Below are 17,290 nucleotides of genomic sequence, written 5' to 3' on the forward strand. Positions count from 1 at the left end.
CAAAATATTTTGGTTTTTTCACTAGATATGCTAAACTTCTAATTTATTATGAAGCTACAACACAAATTATGTAGTTGAAATTTTTTATTTTAAGGTTTATGAATTAGATTTCATCTTTAGACCAATTACAATTTATTATGACAATAAATTAATTATGTTCTTCTCAAAGAATTAAAAAAAGAACTCGATACATTGAACATATTGGAATAAAGTATCCATTAGTTCGAGATTAGATCAAAATAATGACATCGTAATTAAAAACGTTAGTGCAAGATTAATATTAATTGACATTTTAACAAATGAATTAGACTCATAGTTTTTTTAAAAACATGTTGATAATATGATTGGAGGCATACTAACTTATTGTTGAAGCTAATATATTCTCAAGCTTATTATAAAAGCATTTTGTAAAAGAGAAATTATTTTGAGAACCAATAATAAAAGTAGCAAAATTTAATATCATTTTTTATAATATTGTTTTCTTACTATACTACCAAGTCTTGATTTATATCGATAGAAATCATTATATGCATAATTATGGATTGCATTATGTTAATTATGATACGAAGATTATCATGGTTTGTAGATAATAATTATATTTGATTGGATTATGTTTAAAGTGTTGTTTCTTAAACATGTTTTCTTTTAGTTGTCCTATTCATTTTTAAAATTATTTAGCTCAATATTTTAATTTTAATTTTCTTCTTTTCCAAATCAATACTAATATTATTATTTTATTAAATTACAATTTATATCATCCAAGTGGGAAAATGTTATAATTTTATAAATTTGAGTTTTCCTTTAATTAATCTAAATATAGTCTCGAAAAACTAGGCTGAACAAAATTGATCTCGAGAAATACGATTAAGCATATTATTAAGTGATCTTTAATTAGGCTTATAAGCACTTGTTATTTTCGATACGATTGTGAGAAATTTTATTGGATCAAATGCAAGCCCCTAGATTTTCTTCCTACTTTATAATCTTAATTTGCTTATCCCATTGTAAGTAGCCGATTGTAAAAGAGAATGAGAGACATACCTACCTAGTATTCACATTTGAATATCAGCCAAAGATCAAAGATGAACAACGCATATAAGATTCCTATTTTCTTTACGTTTTAGATTTTATACATAAATTATTTTAGATTTTATATTACAAATATGTCTATGACCAAGATTTTATTATATAAATCCAAATTTGTTTAAAACTTTCAAATTTTATCGGATTATCAGATCGTGTCAAAATTATCACATCTAGGTCTAAGAATAAAAAAAACGTAACAAAATTCAATCGATTCAAATTATTTACTTGAGTATATCACTTTTAGTTTGTGTATGTTTTACGTAAATTATAATGAACGATCGAGTAGAGTTGTTATTTGCTATTAGTTTTATTTTATGTAAATCATTGACTCTTTAATCGGTTATCGGTACTCGTACTTAGAATCTGAGTTTTCGACCAAACTAGTCATCCCTCAAATTTTATATACCAATAAACCATGATTTATATTTAATATCAGAAAGAATCTCTTTCACTGTAGTTGATGGTAAAATATGAAACTTATTATATCTTATGTAAGTAGAGGATACGCTAATAAGTTTTATGTTTCTAATATAAGTCGTTGATCTAATCGGCATTATGTGTGTCGAAAAAAGAAAAGAAAAAACCAAAGCAAACTTAACTCAATCATTAACTGTTTCATTTGAATTTTTTTAAATAAAACGCAAATAAGTTTAAGATTATTATTTTATTTCATTAACTTATAGATATAACCGTTGAATTTGTTGGCATTTCTATTAAAAGTTAAACATTGATCTTATCGGTATTTTACTATTAATTAGAATAAAGAAGACCCCTTTTGATACTAAATATAGGGTGTGTTATATTTTGGTGAAATATTTGAGAGGGTTAATTTGGTTAAAAAGTCGTTAGAATCTTGCCATATGAATTACAGTCAGAATTAGTAGTTTACTTAAATTATAAGTATGCTATTTAATAACTATATCAAGAATATTGACGTTAGTAATTTTTATCGATTTAAATTGCTAACTCTAATAGTGATTTATATGGACGTATCCATATAACTTCTAATTCAACTAATCATCTCCACAAATAAATAAGTTTTAACCTAGACCACTTATGTACGTATTTGTTTATATCTATATCTTGTTTGGCCAAAATTTCTTTCTTAGAAGGTAAAAATTTTAGCATATCACATTATTATGAGATATTATAATTCACTATTTTTTTACATAAAAACTCATAGATAGGTTGATATTTTATTAAAATATAAAAAACAAATAATTAGATAAAATTTTAGCTTATAGGGTATGGCTAACTTTTATTAAATAATTTAAATGTGAGATATTTGTATTCTCTAATGAGAATATTAGTTGAAAAAATAAAATATGCTTAGATACAAAATCTTTTATAAATAGCTTCAAAATTTATTTATTGAATAGGGTTTTCTATTAGTATTTAGTAAATATGTTTTTTCTTTAAAATGATTGTAAATATGAATGACTAGCATCTATTATTTTTTTAATATTAAAAGCATATCCTTAATACATAGAAAAAAAAATTATACTCTAAAATAAAATATAGAAAATCTTAGCCATCAATAATATTTGATAAACCTTAAAATCCCTTTCGACCCTTTTAAGTAAGTTTTTCTTAAATTAAATAATTATTTTTTAAAATGAATACTATTTAAGTGAATTCTTGCCACATAAGCACTAAGTTGAATGCATTTAGCAGCTGTTATTTGAAATACTAACTCTTAGTATTTTTTTTATATATCAATCTTAAAAATTTAAATAATTATTGGATACATAAAATTAGAAACATTAAAAATCACCTTATGACGAAATACTTTTTATCAAGGAAACTTATTTTTCTGAAAACAACTTATAAGACATATCCCTTATAAAGTGATTTATTTAATGGCAAAATTACTTTTCGAGAAAAGTAATTCACTATAGGTAGTTAATTTGGTAAAAATATGACGAATAAAAATCAACTAAATAGTTATTCATTTTGAAAACTAATTTAAATGTATATTTATTTTTTTTGGGAGAAACTTAAAAATGATTAAAAACTTTGTTAAATTTGCAAAATTGATAATTTTATGCAATAAGACCTATGAAATGGATGTTTTTCATAGGTGAATCTTTATAGCAAAGTTGCATTAACTTTATAAAATGTTATTTGCTTGTTAAGTAAGGGTTGAGATTCAGTGTGGGTCAATCTCGTGGGTCGATTCAAGTACACCGTTAAATGTGCATTAATACATCAATGCTTCAATCAAATTTACTCATATTCCACAACTTTATGTATATTTTTTTGGTATAGTTATTAAAGTTGTTAAATGAGTGTGATCAATGTATTGTAATCCATTAAAGTATCTCCAACCGTGGATCTATATTTGGAGCCCAAAACTCTAAATATGGAGCCAAAAATGGAGCAAGAGCCCGGTGCACTCCAACACGCCGGGCTCCATATATATTAAAATAATAATATAATATATATTATTATATTAGCTATTTAAATTATATAATAGGTCATCTTAGCATTATTATTTTTTAATAAAAAATATATGGTTAGAAAACTCTCATTGAGATCTTTAAAATAAGATTAATATTTAATAGTTTCATAATTAATTTTAAATTACTAATTTTTTAATTAAATGCATCGAAATACATTACACGAAATAAACATCGAAATAAGCATTATATGTCATTAACTAAAAATATCAAAATTACATTACATAAAATAAGTAGAAATTAACCAAATATAATAAAAACAATAGATTTTTAATATTCTAGTAATTTATTAGACTCATTTTTATAAATAATAAAAAATTTAAAATTTAAATTAACTTAAAAATAATTTAATATTAGACTCATTTTAAAGGCTCAATGAGACCTTTCCAATATTATTATTTTTGTTAAAAATCGATTAGTAAAATTAATTATATACTCAGTTTAACTAACTAAATTATTTAATAAATGATACAAATGGAAATAAAATTATTGAATGTAATAATTATTGGACAATTTTGTTATTTCAAAAGGTTGAAATGACAAATAGAGTCGGGCTTCAATTTCATAATGAGGCTCCAAATTTGGAGCCCCACTATTGCTAGCTCCAAATTTGGAGCTAGTTTTAGAGCCCCAATGGAGCTAGTTTTATAGTTTTAGAATTTGGAGCCCGGTTGGGGTTGTTCTAAGTGAATATTTAGACTAACAAATATAAATAGGCTCACACCAAAATTGAGTTTATTAAGTAGTATTATATGTACTAAAATTGCGCTCACCACACTGTTTGTATGTAATTATTTAGACTCCAATATTAGTGATGCCTTTTATAACTATAAAGGGGTTAATTTTTAATACAAAAATTATTTTATTTTCTAAAATATATTATAACATATATAAGAGTAGTGCTACATGCCATTTATTGTGTTATACAAATACATTTGATAAATACATTTGATAAGTAAGATATCATATTATGATATAAATAATAATGTAATAAATATAAATATAGTGGGTATTAGTAGAGATAAAAGTGTACTACATAAAATATTCTTAAGATAAAACAATGATAGAATTTCTTGTACCATCTCTTAGGCAAAACAATGAATGGATTAATAATTATTATTTAAAGTAAATTATTAGTTATAAAACCTACTATGTAAGATATTATATATATTGATGGCATTTATAATAACACTATAAAGGACTATTATATATAAAAATAGTGAGAGTTAAACTTTTTGTACATCTATAACATGTTTATAACCAATCTACTATTCTAAATAAATTATTTTTTTCCCATTTTGTTATAGTTTTCAACCTTTTACCAAATGATTATACTTATTGTCATATAAATGCCACATTTGTGAAGTAAAATCATTATATCAAATATCAAATAGTGATTTAATAAATTATCTTGTGAGACAACAAATTATGTAGTAATATATTAAAGAGAATTTTTTTGGTGAAAGCATTTTATTATCTAAAAGAAAATTGTCTTAAATTAATAGAAGTTGTTGATTGAGAGAATAATTTCATAAACCACTGTATGTGATTTATGATTGTTTGCTTGATAAAAATTATAGTAATTTAATAAATAATTAAAAAATTATAGTAGAAATAATGATATTTTGGTCATTTTCTACTGATATAAAGCTTAATTAAAGATGTGTATAATTTTATCGCTTTCTTCTAACATCATAGATTTTGTGTATTACTAATCACTAGCATGTGACTATTTTCTCTTAAACTTTTTATACTTGTTTTAATATTGTATTATTTTTTTATTCTAATAGAGCTTATTACTTTTATTAAAAATTAGTTCTTTTAACCGCTCAATTACCTTTATATAGAGAAAATTACAAATAATACCTAATAATTAAACTATTTTTATAAATAAAGTTATCTCTTTATAGGACAATTTATACTAAAGACCAATATCATTTTCCTCTTTGCATACCTACTATGTTTGATTATTCTTTAAAATTTCAACCATTCTAGATATAAAATTACCAAAATACCCTTATATTTATTTATAAGAATACAAAGGCATCATCACCTTATTATAGATGTGATCATCGAACGGGCTGGGTTAAGTTCATGCTAGAATATTATAGCTCATTACAGTGAACCAGCCTATGAGATATAAGGCCGAGGTCAAGCATAACAAGTCTAGCATAATGAGCCGAATTTACAAAACATTATATCTTATCTAGCCAAGCATAATTGGTTTCCATGAAGATATTTTAGTTATCTATCACAGAAATATATTTATATATTGATATTTAGTAAATATCCCACTAATTATATGATATGAGACTAAAAAATAATAAGAATAGACATGCATAACGGCCGAGCTTGGGAGGGTCGAGCTCAATGATCACCACTATCTTATTATGGGTTTTATTTTAGTTTTGTTCTTTCTTATGTACCTTTTTCATGAGATAATAATCAAAGTATATAAATTAACAAAATATCCTATAATTCCTCATTCTTCTCCCTTCAGCAACATAACAACCTATAAATTTTTTTTCTTTTTTGCCTTATTCTTTCTAGCAATAAAAACTCTTATCTTACATTTTCTTTTACATTATTCTCTAATAAACTCTCTTTCACTTCTTAAATGAAAACCTCAATATATAATACTTTCAGACCTCAATACAAATATGTTACAATAAATTTCCATATAGAGGATATTGTAATATTATATAAGCATTAGAAAGAACTCAACCATACTAGATTTGAAGTCGACATTATTAAGGATAAAGATATCTTGTTAATAGTTAAAAATCTACCCATTATATCAAAAAGTTATTTATTTATTTATTTACTATTAAAATATACAAGCAAGGAGATAGGCCAAGATAATATTTTGTTGATATACTTTCAAATTCCATTAATTCTTTTTTCCTTTTAGATATCAAGTTGCTAACTACACCGGTGAATGCAGTGAAATTGGGAAAAAAATACCCTAAAACAAGAATTTAGAGAGAAAAAGAAATATATGCTCAAAATATAAAAATATATGCAAAAAATGTAATGTCTTGCCCAAATGATTCAAATAATTAAATGTATGCTGCCCTTTAGCTCTAGTAACTATCACAAGAAGATTTTAATTTAATATATAAATATTTATATTTTGTAATAATGTATTCCTATGTTGTATTTATAGATTCTACCTTAATTGACATATTCATATCTCGCATATATGCATTCTCATTTTGTATCTATGAACTCTTATTTTATATATATAAATATGTAATATATGTAGTTTGATGAGGTAATTCTCTGTGGATTCTAATCTATAAATACATATTACAATATCATTATTTATAGATTTTGAAAATAACATCTATGAACTCTATGCAAATAATTATGAATTCTATTGATTTTGTAAATATATTTATCAATTATGAAAATATACATAAATTGTAAATAAACTAGTATAAATGTCAATGAAACTCTCACTAAGAATACTATACAAAATTTGGCTATTGATTATATTGCTTAGTGTACATATTGTTATACGTCGAAAATACAAATTATAATGTTCCAAATTAAAAGAATTAAAAAATAACTTCTATTATTACGTTCAACTTCTTTTTGAATCCTCACGTTGACTTCTTTTATGAGTAAGACTCCAAAAAAAATAAAATATTTGTATAATAAATAAATTAAACCAAAATATTGTCCACAAGTTCAGAGTAAACAAATTTGATTTAAATGAATATCAAATTTAAAATGATTAATTCTAGACTCCATAGATACTATCTCCAGAGTGTACAAATAATAACTCTAGATTTTATAGATATTAATTTCAAATTCTATATATACTATCTTTGGATTCTACAAATAATAACTCTAGATTTATAGATATTAATTTCAGATTCTATATATACTAAGACTACTAGATACTAACTTCGGAATTCGAAAGGACTAAGATCGAAATCCATAGTACTAACTTTTAAAAATAATTAATATTCCATATAAAAACTTATTGAAATCTACGTAATTGTATTAATCGTAATGATGGAACTATATGTCATAATTATATGTATAAGTTTTAATAGAGTACATAGATATATTGATTGCAAACCTACAAAAGTATATATAATCTAATTAAATAGATTAATTGATTACATGATCCATAAATAACTAACAAAAAGTAAATAGTATAAATTATCTCGGTGCTCTTTCTAGAGTTGAAAGATTTGTCTAACGATAAATATAATAATAGGCGTGGAGAATTTAATTGGTTCTCTAGTAATATGGGTTCACCAAACGGAGGAAAGATATTGAGATGATTTTATGTTACTACGATTTAACAACATGAAAAAAAAAATAGAAGTAGTTAAGGTAAGAAATGATGAGACAATTAGAGCAAAAGATTAAGAGAGTTAGTGTAAAAAGAAAGGAAAAAAAAGTTAGAACAATAAAAGTAGAAAAGAATTAGGGTAATAATGAACATTGCAGTTTCGACAAGAAAATGAGATGGGTTAAAAAATATATATATTTAATAAATTTGTAATATTTATGGTAAGAGCACTAAAAAAGTATGATTCAAATTTACCTCATATCCCAAGAATGTTTTATAATATAGATATTGTCAAAAGTGGTGCAAGGGCAATGTTGGTATTTAAAAATAATATTGAGTAAAATTGGTAAATCAAAATGGGTGGGAGTGCAAAAAGAAAATTAATATAGTTTTTGATACAAATTGCCCATCTTTGTATTAATCATAATTGACCCTCCACTTAGTTTAAAAAAGCTATTAATGAGTGAATGAAATATAATATATAATATTTTATTCATTTCAAATTATATTTCTATATTTCCTCTATTATTATTATTTTTAACTTTAATATGATCAGTGTTTTTAATAGTGGACAAGGCAGCCGCGATGGCGTGCGGCGAGCCAGCTGCCCCGCTTTCCATCTTAGTGACTTACAAATGACGTGCAGGCCACCATTTGTCCTTACAAAGGGATTCTGCACAAAAAAAGTCCTTCACATTTTATAATAGAAAAGTTAAGTCATTGTACATATTTCTCATATAAATTATGTATAATTCATTATAGAAAGGTAAGCATCCAGTATAAAAATAAATAAATACACTTAGTTCAAGAATTTAATTTTACTATTACTAAAATATAAGGGCTTCTTGGTGCAAATAGCCCAACTTCTACTAGAAGGTTAAAAAAAAAGCATTTTGAATTCATTCTCACAATGACAATAACCTGTGTAATTGCAATCGTTTATATTTTATGACTAAAATTTGCTCCTATAGTATACAAAAGTAATCTACAGAGGAATACTTTTCTTGATGCATTCTCCATAATAGTAGCTAATAGCAAAGTTCTCTTTTTCTTCCCGCCAGCAAATGAACAGCACATTAACTAATGACAGAAGAAAAATAGGTCAATAGGCTATCTGCAACTAAATAACTTTAGCTAAAAGCATTTGAACCAGATTCAGAAAGCCATATTAAAAGAACCACAAGACTCAAACTTTCTGTCGAATGTGAAAAATAAAGAAAAAGGAAAACCTCTTTTCTCTATCTGCACAATGGAAGTATATACAGATGTTGTCGATCTGCTGAACATATATACTGGCTACTCTTATCAAAATTTGTTGATATTAATTTGACAATATATAAATATGACTATTTTCCTGCTTCTGTTGTAATGGGAGTTGGCCTCACAATAAAAATAATCAATTTTTGCTAACCTCATACTGCAGATTATCTACAATTTGGCAGCTTGCTTCCATATCTGGATGGTGAGTTCATCACCAAGTTACCACTGACATAGCCCAAGAAGGCAATCGAGTCTCTCTCAGGCATTGACAGCAAATTGAGGAAAGAGCAGCAACCACATGTCTCTGATGCGTGAATTGCAACCCCAAAAGGATGCCAGACTTAAACCCATTATGGCCATCACCACAACTGAACAAGCAGCCGGAACTGCATGGCTACTTCCAAGGAACTGAGTTGCAAGAAGACCCGCCAGGGTGGAGCTCTGCATCCCAGTGCACAATGCGATTGTTCTACAAACAGGCTCCTCTTGCCTGAAAAACACTCTTGAAGATTAGCCAGGATGAATGGAAAGGAAACGGACACAACTATTGTTATGACAGCAAAGAAAGACATTACTTTCTAAGTCTGTTGCAATAGTATAAATCATTGCAATGATGTCACTTCACAAGTAAAGCACTAAAAGTGAAACAAAGCATTTCTTAAATAGTTAAATGAAGTAGCAGCACCACAAGTACCAGCACAAAATCAAATTTTATACAAATAATCAGACAGAAAAAATAAAAGCAATTGAATACAAGAAACCAACGAGCTTAGAAAAAGAATCCGTTGTTTCGGGTTTATGGGAATGAATACTAGGAAAGAGTGAAACGGGATCATGTCCAAAATCGAAACATTAATTGGATGACAAAACCTCAACTTAAAACTAGAAAGTAGAAACATGCTTACTAGGTCTTTAAATAATTATTACTGTGATTGAAATTTTATGACAACGGTTATTAAACCAGACAAATGGCTCCAAAAATGTGAATGCAAACAGTAGATTCTAGGAAAAGATAATAAAGAAGCTGGAAAGGAGTAGGGACAGATCATTGTAATACAAATAAAGCTTTAAAGTCTATATTGGATCAAATTGTACCGAACTTGCCAGATAGTTAGGAAATAACTGAGGATGACAATAATGTTTCTTGAAAAATCAAATCAACAGGAACAGCTGTAATATCATATTAAATTCTAGTTTTAAAGGAAGAGATAGCACATTGCCTTTACGCATACTCAATGATTGGAGTTATTAAACCATTGAAATAACACAGAGAACCCTTCAGAAACTGATTGTTTTTTTAAAAAAAAAAATCTATGGATTAAATAAGAAATAGTATCAAGAGTTTTATCTCCCGACATTATATCATTCGTGAAGCATGAGTTAAACATGATATTTACTTCTACTAAGAAGAATCAGGAAGAAAGGGCGAAATTAAGTATCTGGCTATTTAGAATTACCTCAAAGTTGGCAACTTGGAAAACCAATATCCCAATGTGAACGCAACAAGATGGAATGTTAATATGGGAAACAGCAACAGGAAACCCTCGGAAGAAAGGATCTGGCTCCTGTTAATGGCAAGGGGACTTCCAATACAAAGCGACGTACAAACCATGGCAATAAAAGGCATCACAGGTTGTATGACATTCACCAGAGACTTTGCGAAGGTATTGAGAAGAAGACCGAGAGTTACAGGAACTAGCACAACCTAGGAAACAAGAAGAATAAAACTTTGACATCAAACAATAATATGATAATAATTAAAAAGGTAAGTTATATCTATACATACTTAGCATACAAGATGATAAAATGATTCCAAAATTCTTCTGACGACAGTAAAATACAAGAGAAAATTAATCGATGTCTGAAGAACTACTTTAATGTAGAGATGTGAAATATAAATGCCAACTAGCAAAAGAGAAAGTTTATACTAATGCTGTGTTAAAATCATGTGCATCACAGTTCTGATAAATTTTCCTGGCCATTCCCTCAAACAGGAGATTGAATGAGAGAATAGAACAAACAAAAAGGATAACAGTGTATTACAGCAATTTGTCGCCTCTCTGTATGACATGCATGCAAAAGCTGCTACGTAATAGGTATATGACACAGATTAGGTGTATATTGTAGAATATAGGACATGTATTTATTTGTTCTCCAATGAAGTAAAAGGCAGATATAAGAAGCGAATGGAGACCATCTGAGGGGAGCAGAGGTCTTTTGAATCAAACTAACAATCAGTTATCTGCTTAGAAACCTGCCTTAGACAAGCCTATCTAGATTCTAAGCGACACCTAGGGGCTCTTAGGTATCCATCTTAGCATTTAGTAAAATGTTTTAGTATGTAGGATGAGCTTGAATTTCCGAAGTTGATTGAACATGTTGCCAAATCAATGGAGCCTTATAGCCTCTTATGTTCTTATGTTCTTAGTATAGGCATCCCAGAGAAGAAGCTCCTCCTACACAGGGTCTAGGGAGGGGAAATACAAACAACTTTACCCTCATTTTTGAGGAGGCTGTTTATAAAACTTGCACTCACGACTTCTTAAATGCAAGAGGCAAGCTTTATTATCGCACCAAATGATGCTCTCTTTGTCATGTTCTTAGAATAATATGATAAAATTATTTTCTAGCTTTAAGGCATCAAAAAGTTCTTATTTTATGTGTTATTTTCCTAACTTATTTATTTTAAGCCACATTGACTTTTACACAGCTGCATACCCATTCACTCTTTGCCATGTTCTTAATAATTGATAATTTTATTTTCTAGATTTTAATGCATAAAAGTTACTTATTTTATATGTTAATTTCCTAACTTACTTATTTTAAGCCACCTTGACTTTTACATAGCTGCATAGGCATCCTCACATAGCACTTAGGCATCCTATCTACGATCTGTAAGCTCTTAAAAGTTGAAACCTTGAGTTAAAAAGCTCCAACACATACACTTTTTTAGTCTGTATCCTACATAGCCACAAAATGAATTACAAAAGACATGCTTTTAAATGATATCCAAAAATAGCATTATGCCTGTGAGATGGTCCATTTGATTTGAGTTTAAGACCTGAACATGGCTAGCTTACCCCATTTTTTAGTCATCATTTAGATATCTTAAACGAAGCTAAAAGAATATGATGTTTGATTATAAACTTAGCTAAAGTGTAATCATTACTTTTGATGTAATGTGAAAAAGTAAAAAATGTATTAATTTTGGAGGGAAATAGATTATGTATAAAATCAATGGACCAAAGTATCATTTGACTTTAATAACAAAATTTTAATTTTTAAAAATATATTTTTTAAATATTTTTAAATTACTGATTTGCATTACGTGCTTATAAGCGAGATAAGCCTTTGTAAGTCTACTTACATGTAAGGTTAATGTTGTATTTTTAATAGCATGCATGTAACTTACATATTCTTTTTCTTTAAATTTTTTAAAATAATGTAAGATTACTGTTGTTTTTTTTAAAATAATAACATAAGGTTATTACCTTTTATTTTCTTTTGTTTTTGGTTATAAGCTCATATGTAATGCTACATTATCTTTTTAATATTTTTATATATTATGTTTTTAAATAATTTTTAAGAAGTTCTTAGTATTGCAAATTTTATTAAAAAATAAAAGTGAGTTATTGCAAGCTTAAAAGCTCATAAGCCCGCAACCACTCTATAAATTAGGGACTTAGTAAGTTTTAAATTTTCTTTTTGAAAAGATATGTATTTATTTTGAAGGAAAATTGGAGATAGATAGGAGAGGATTTGAAATAGGAGTGTAATACATGAAAAAGTGAAAAATATATATTTTTTTAGGGAAATTGAGTATGTGTCATGCAAATGATACCAAAATATTATTATCAAATTATAAAATATAAATGCAAGTCAGTTATTTTAAATGCATCATTAAATTATATTAAATAGTAAATTTTTTATTTTTCCACCAGTGTGTACAAATATTTTTTTTAGAGGTTCAGTATCAAGTGTGCTCAACTACATTTATTTATTCCAACAGACTTGACTACAAAATTGCAAACTTGAAGGTTATTCTAAAGATAGTAAGGCAGAGTTCAAGGAAATTAAACCTACCACTATGGATTTACTTTCTTGATAGAGCACTTGAAAGTATATCTTTGTGAACCAACTGTCTCCCACTTGGTTTTCAATTATGACTTGGTTAGCAGCATGTCATATGCGGACAGTAAAATGCATAGAATATTATGTTCTCTCTCCTCTAGTTTATGATGGCACACTAGTTTATTATAGTGCAGGAATTGAGAAGCATAGCATACTCAAAAAATTGCAGTTGCTAACCTGCAGAACTAAAATCACAGTAGAAACTGAGAGAAAAAAAAAAAGGAAATAGTATTTATCATTTGCAAGAACAGTAGCTACCTGCAAAATTGACTTGGACATGGCAACTCCATCTACTGGGACCACAGAGCCAATAAGAAGGCCAGTAAGAAGAGGTGTAACAAGGACAGATGAGATTGTTGAGCAGCTGGTTAACAGAATACTTAAGGCCACATCCCCTTTGCTCAGGAAACTAGCATAGCTTGAAAGTTGTGCACCAGCAACACAAGAAGTAAGAATAAAACCAGCATAGAATGTAGGTGGCACCCTGAATGCCCTTGCAAGCAAAAGGCCGAAAAGTGGCTTAAGCATGTATTGTGCAATTAACCCAATAGATAGAGGTAAAGGTCTGCACCGGATGATACATAAGGAAAAAGTTCAGGCCAAGCTAAAATCTATCAGTGCACTGTAATAATGAAAGGTCAGATAGAAAGATTAACCTCTTGAAGGCAAGGGAAAAATCATCAATTGATAGCTTGATTCCAATAGATAACATGATTCCTCCAAGGGCAGGGGCATAATATTCTTTAGAAACCCTGCAAAAATGGAAACAAATTAACTTTTTTTATGTCAAGATACTTGACTATAGTAGCAATCAAAAACAATTTGATACAAAGTCCATATGGATAAATGGAAATGATCTATATTCTGTAAAGTATGACCATTGATCAATGAAACACAAGTTCAAAAGTATAAGATTTAGTGCCAAACTAATGCAAATTCTTAACAGAAGTTTCAACTAGCATGTTTGTAATGTCATGGTTATTTTTTCATTTTTGTTTCACCTTTTCTTCAAAAGAAGAAACTTGGCAGTGCAGATTTAGATCACAATATTCTTCTAATATTGAATCATTACTTGATCAACAATAATTCAAACTTTAATCTCATTTAGAAACAGAGCTTTGACATGCAGGATCAAAGAAGAAAATTACAACCATATGCAATTTATACCAATATTTCGTCAAAGTTTACTACATGACTAACGATCCACTAGTATTGGCTTCAAGCTTATTATTAGAAGTTAATAGTCAGCACTAACCACAATAATCTTCCAAACTCAACTTAGGAACACTAGAAATTCTGTACAACTCCAGATACCTACCTAACAATTTCAAAATTTGCACATATGTTATATCAAAGTCATTTGAAGCCTGTCAACAGTGTTTTTTTTATTTTCAGTAATACTTGCTTTACTCCAGCATTATGAGCAACAATTACTCTAATTCACAATCTAGCAACTTAAAAGTTCTTTAATCTATACTTTCAGACTTTCAAGCTTTCAAGCTTCACTGCAAAAGCACTATATTTTGTCTTGTTTACTTCACTCCGTGATTCATGAATTCATAAGATGTGTGCAGGTGCTACAACAAGTACGAGTAAATTCACACACTAGTTTCCTTCAATATTCACCATAGGTGATAGGTCTGCCTGGTTTTCTTCACAACCAATCATTCCAGTCAAATTTATCATGCCCGTCCTCTAGAACCACATACTTCTCCAGAAGAGTGGATTTCCTTTTATTATCCTAACTACTCAAGAACTCAGCTTCCCTATGATTTCAAATTACAAACCTTCTCACCATTGCTTCGTTCTTCACTCTTTAACTAGTAAAAAGCAAGTTTGATCTGAGTGCATTTTACCACAAATAAGTTATTTTCTTTGCATCATCACTTCGGTATCTTCTAATGACTCCATAAAACACACCTTCAACTCCATCATACCATCATTGAAAGCAATCCATGAATCACTAAATTTATTGTTCCGTTTACTACTTACTATACTCAGTCATTGGCTTTTCCCAATCCAATTCCATCACACAAAAACTCAATTACTGCATGCCGCATTTTAGTACTCTACTGTTTTCCACTTCAAGATTGACGGCATAGATGATCAAATTAAACTCAACAAAAACAGCTGAATTTAATCCAAACCAAAAAAAAAAAGTAAAAATTCCTTGGAGGATTCAGCAAACACACCAGGAGAAGGTATCGGGATTCCCGAGAGCGGCGACCGCGGTGGCAGCGACAACGAAGGGGAGCAGCGCCGCGATGTCCGGCGACGCGTCGTCCTCCGGCTCCGGGGCCGTATATCGCCGCCTCTCGCCGGCGCCGGAGAAGGAGAGAAGCGAGGAGCTTCCCACCCTTCGCGGCCACCCCACCCTTCCTAGTCCCGGGAACGAGGTCGAGTGCGCCCTCGCTCTCCACGACACCGGAGCGCGAACACCGCCCGGTATGCCCACCGCCATGGGAGGCGGTGACCGGACGCCGCTCCGATGTCGCCGGAGTAGGACCGCGGGTAGGGAGCACGGTGCGCCGCAGGCAGACGAGACCGCGGCCATGGAGAGGGAGAAGCGAAGGTTTAAAGATATCTCAAGCTTTTAATGCAAGATAAGGAACTGGGAAGAAGAATAGAGTGGAGATAAGAGGAAGAAGGACGTCATGGAGGTCGTTGTATTATTATTATAAGCTCGGTTGTCTATAGACTACCCGCAACGATGGATAATGGTAGTCGGAATAGGTGTATTCCCTATTCCGAGTTTCGAATAAGAGGGAGGGGTTTTGCAATTTGCACTAGGGTAGCAATTGGGTCGGGTTAGGTGGATTCGGGTCGGGTCAAATTCATCCTAACATGAACACAATCCGATTAATAAATATAAATATAATTTAATTTATAATTAATAGCTATAAATTTTATAGTTATTATCTATGGATGCTTAGGATTAACTAGGTATTACAGAGAAATTATATTAAATTCAGTTCTATATATGATAACGAGTAATAGATCTTATAAATGCAAAATAAAAGTTCATAGATATAAGATAGAAACTTATGTATACAAGTAGACTGACAAATAAAACTCTAAGAAAATTAGAATGTTATGATAAGTACTAAAACTGATGCTGACACTCTTATTTGTATCAGTATGATTTATTGTCAAGGTTTTACATTAAGCCCCATTTTTTATTTTTTTTATATTTTGGGCATTTTTTTTATCTCCATATTCTCACTTTATCGTGATATTCTTTTCTTTTGTTTTTGCTCCGGTTTGACTTTCACTAGTGGAGGTAGCAGTTTGATATCTAGAACACATAATAGTATAGAGTTTAAATTTTTTGAGCTATATTTTTATTAGAGATATGAAAAGAAAGTAAATATGAAATAAGTATGAAGTAAGTGTGGAGTTTATTTTACTGAAGGAGAAGAAAGAAATCTCATATCTCTTATTATCTCTCATTAGTCATTATTAATGTGTTGCTAATCGATAATTTATATTTAAATTAAAAATTATCATAACTAACAATTGAAGATATCACTCTAAATTAATATTGAGAGATATTTTCAAAATCATTACAAAGGCATTTTTAATCGTTTTAAAAAGTTTGGGTAAAACTTCAAAGATAACTTAAATTGAGTAATAAGACAAAATTATAAATATATTTAGTTTACAGTGCAAATCACCTATTTAGATTTTCAATTTAATTTAATTTTTTAATTTACTATATAATAGTGAGTACATAATACACATTTTATTATAGTATAATATCCATATATATATAAATATATAATACACACTAAAATCTATTCTTATTAATAAAACAACTAAATACAATTAAATTATAAAAGCCCTAAGATCCGAAAAACTTTTTACTTTTTTTAGAATCTTATAACTAAATATTGAGCCTAAAGCTCCTGTACTTTATTTTTAATTATTAATATTATTTTAAATATATTGTTAAAAATTTCTCTTCGAGATCTTTAAAATAAAATTAATATTAAATAGCTTCAAAAATAATTTTAAATTACCAATTATTTTAAATTTTCAACTAAAT

General features: G+C 28.7%; 1 protein-coding gene across 2 annotated transcripts; it reads right to left on the bottom strand.

The window, feature by feature from the left end:
* Nucleotides 1–8,686: 8,686 nt before the first annotated feature.
* Nucleotides 8,687–15,974, bottom strand: LOC140772212 (probable sodium/metabolite cotransporter BASS3, chloroplastic). Of its 2 annotated transcripts, XR_012106265.1 has the most exons (6): nt 15,438–15,974; nt 13,902–13,997; nt 13,504–13,810; nt 10,572–10,819; nt 9,266–9,604; nt 8,687–8,934 (listed from the first exon to the last, which is right to left on the bottom strand). XR_012106265.1 is itself a non-coding variant. In XM_073114161.1 (5 exons), the coding sequence occupies exons 1-5, from the start codon at nt 15,797–15,799 to the stop codon at nt 9,373–9,375; spliced, it is 1,245 nt and encodes a 414-aa protein (XP_072970262.1). In that variant the 5' UTR covers nt 15,800–15,974; the 3' UTR covers nt 9,073–9,372. The 2 variants fall into 2 exon arrangements, 1 of the variants encoding a protein (XP_072970262.1); XM_073114161.1 differs by lacking the exon at nt 8,687–8,934 and having other exon boundaries at nt 9,073–9,604.
* Nucleotides 15,975–17,290: the final 1,316 nt, after the last annotated feature.

The sequence above is a fragment of the Typha angustifolia genome, chromosome 12 (assembly GCF_048772165.1).
Source record: "Typha angustifolia cultivar Huaian chromosome 12, ASM4877216v1, whole genome shotgun sequence".
Lineage (NCBI taxonomy): Eukaryota > Viridiplantae > Streptophyta > Magnoliopsida > Poales > Typhaceae > Typha > Typha angustifolia.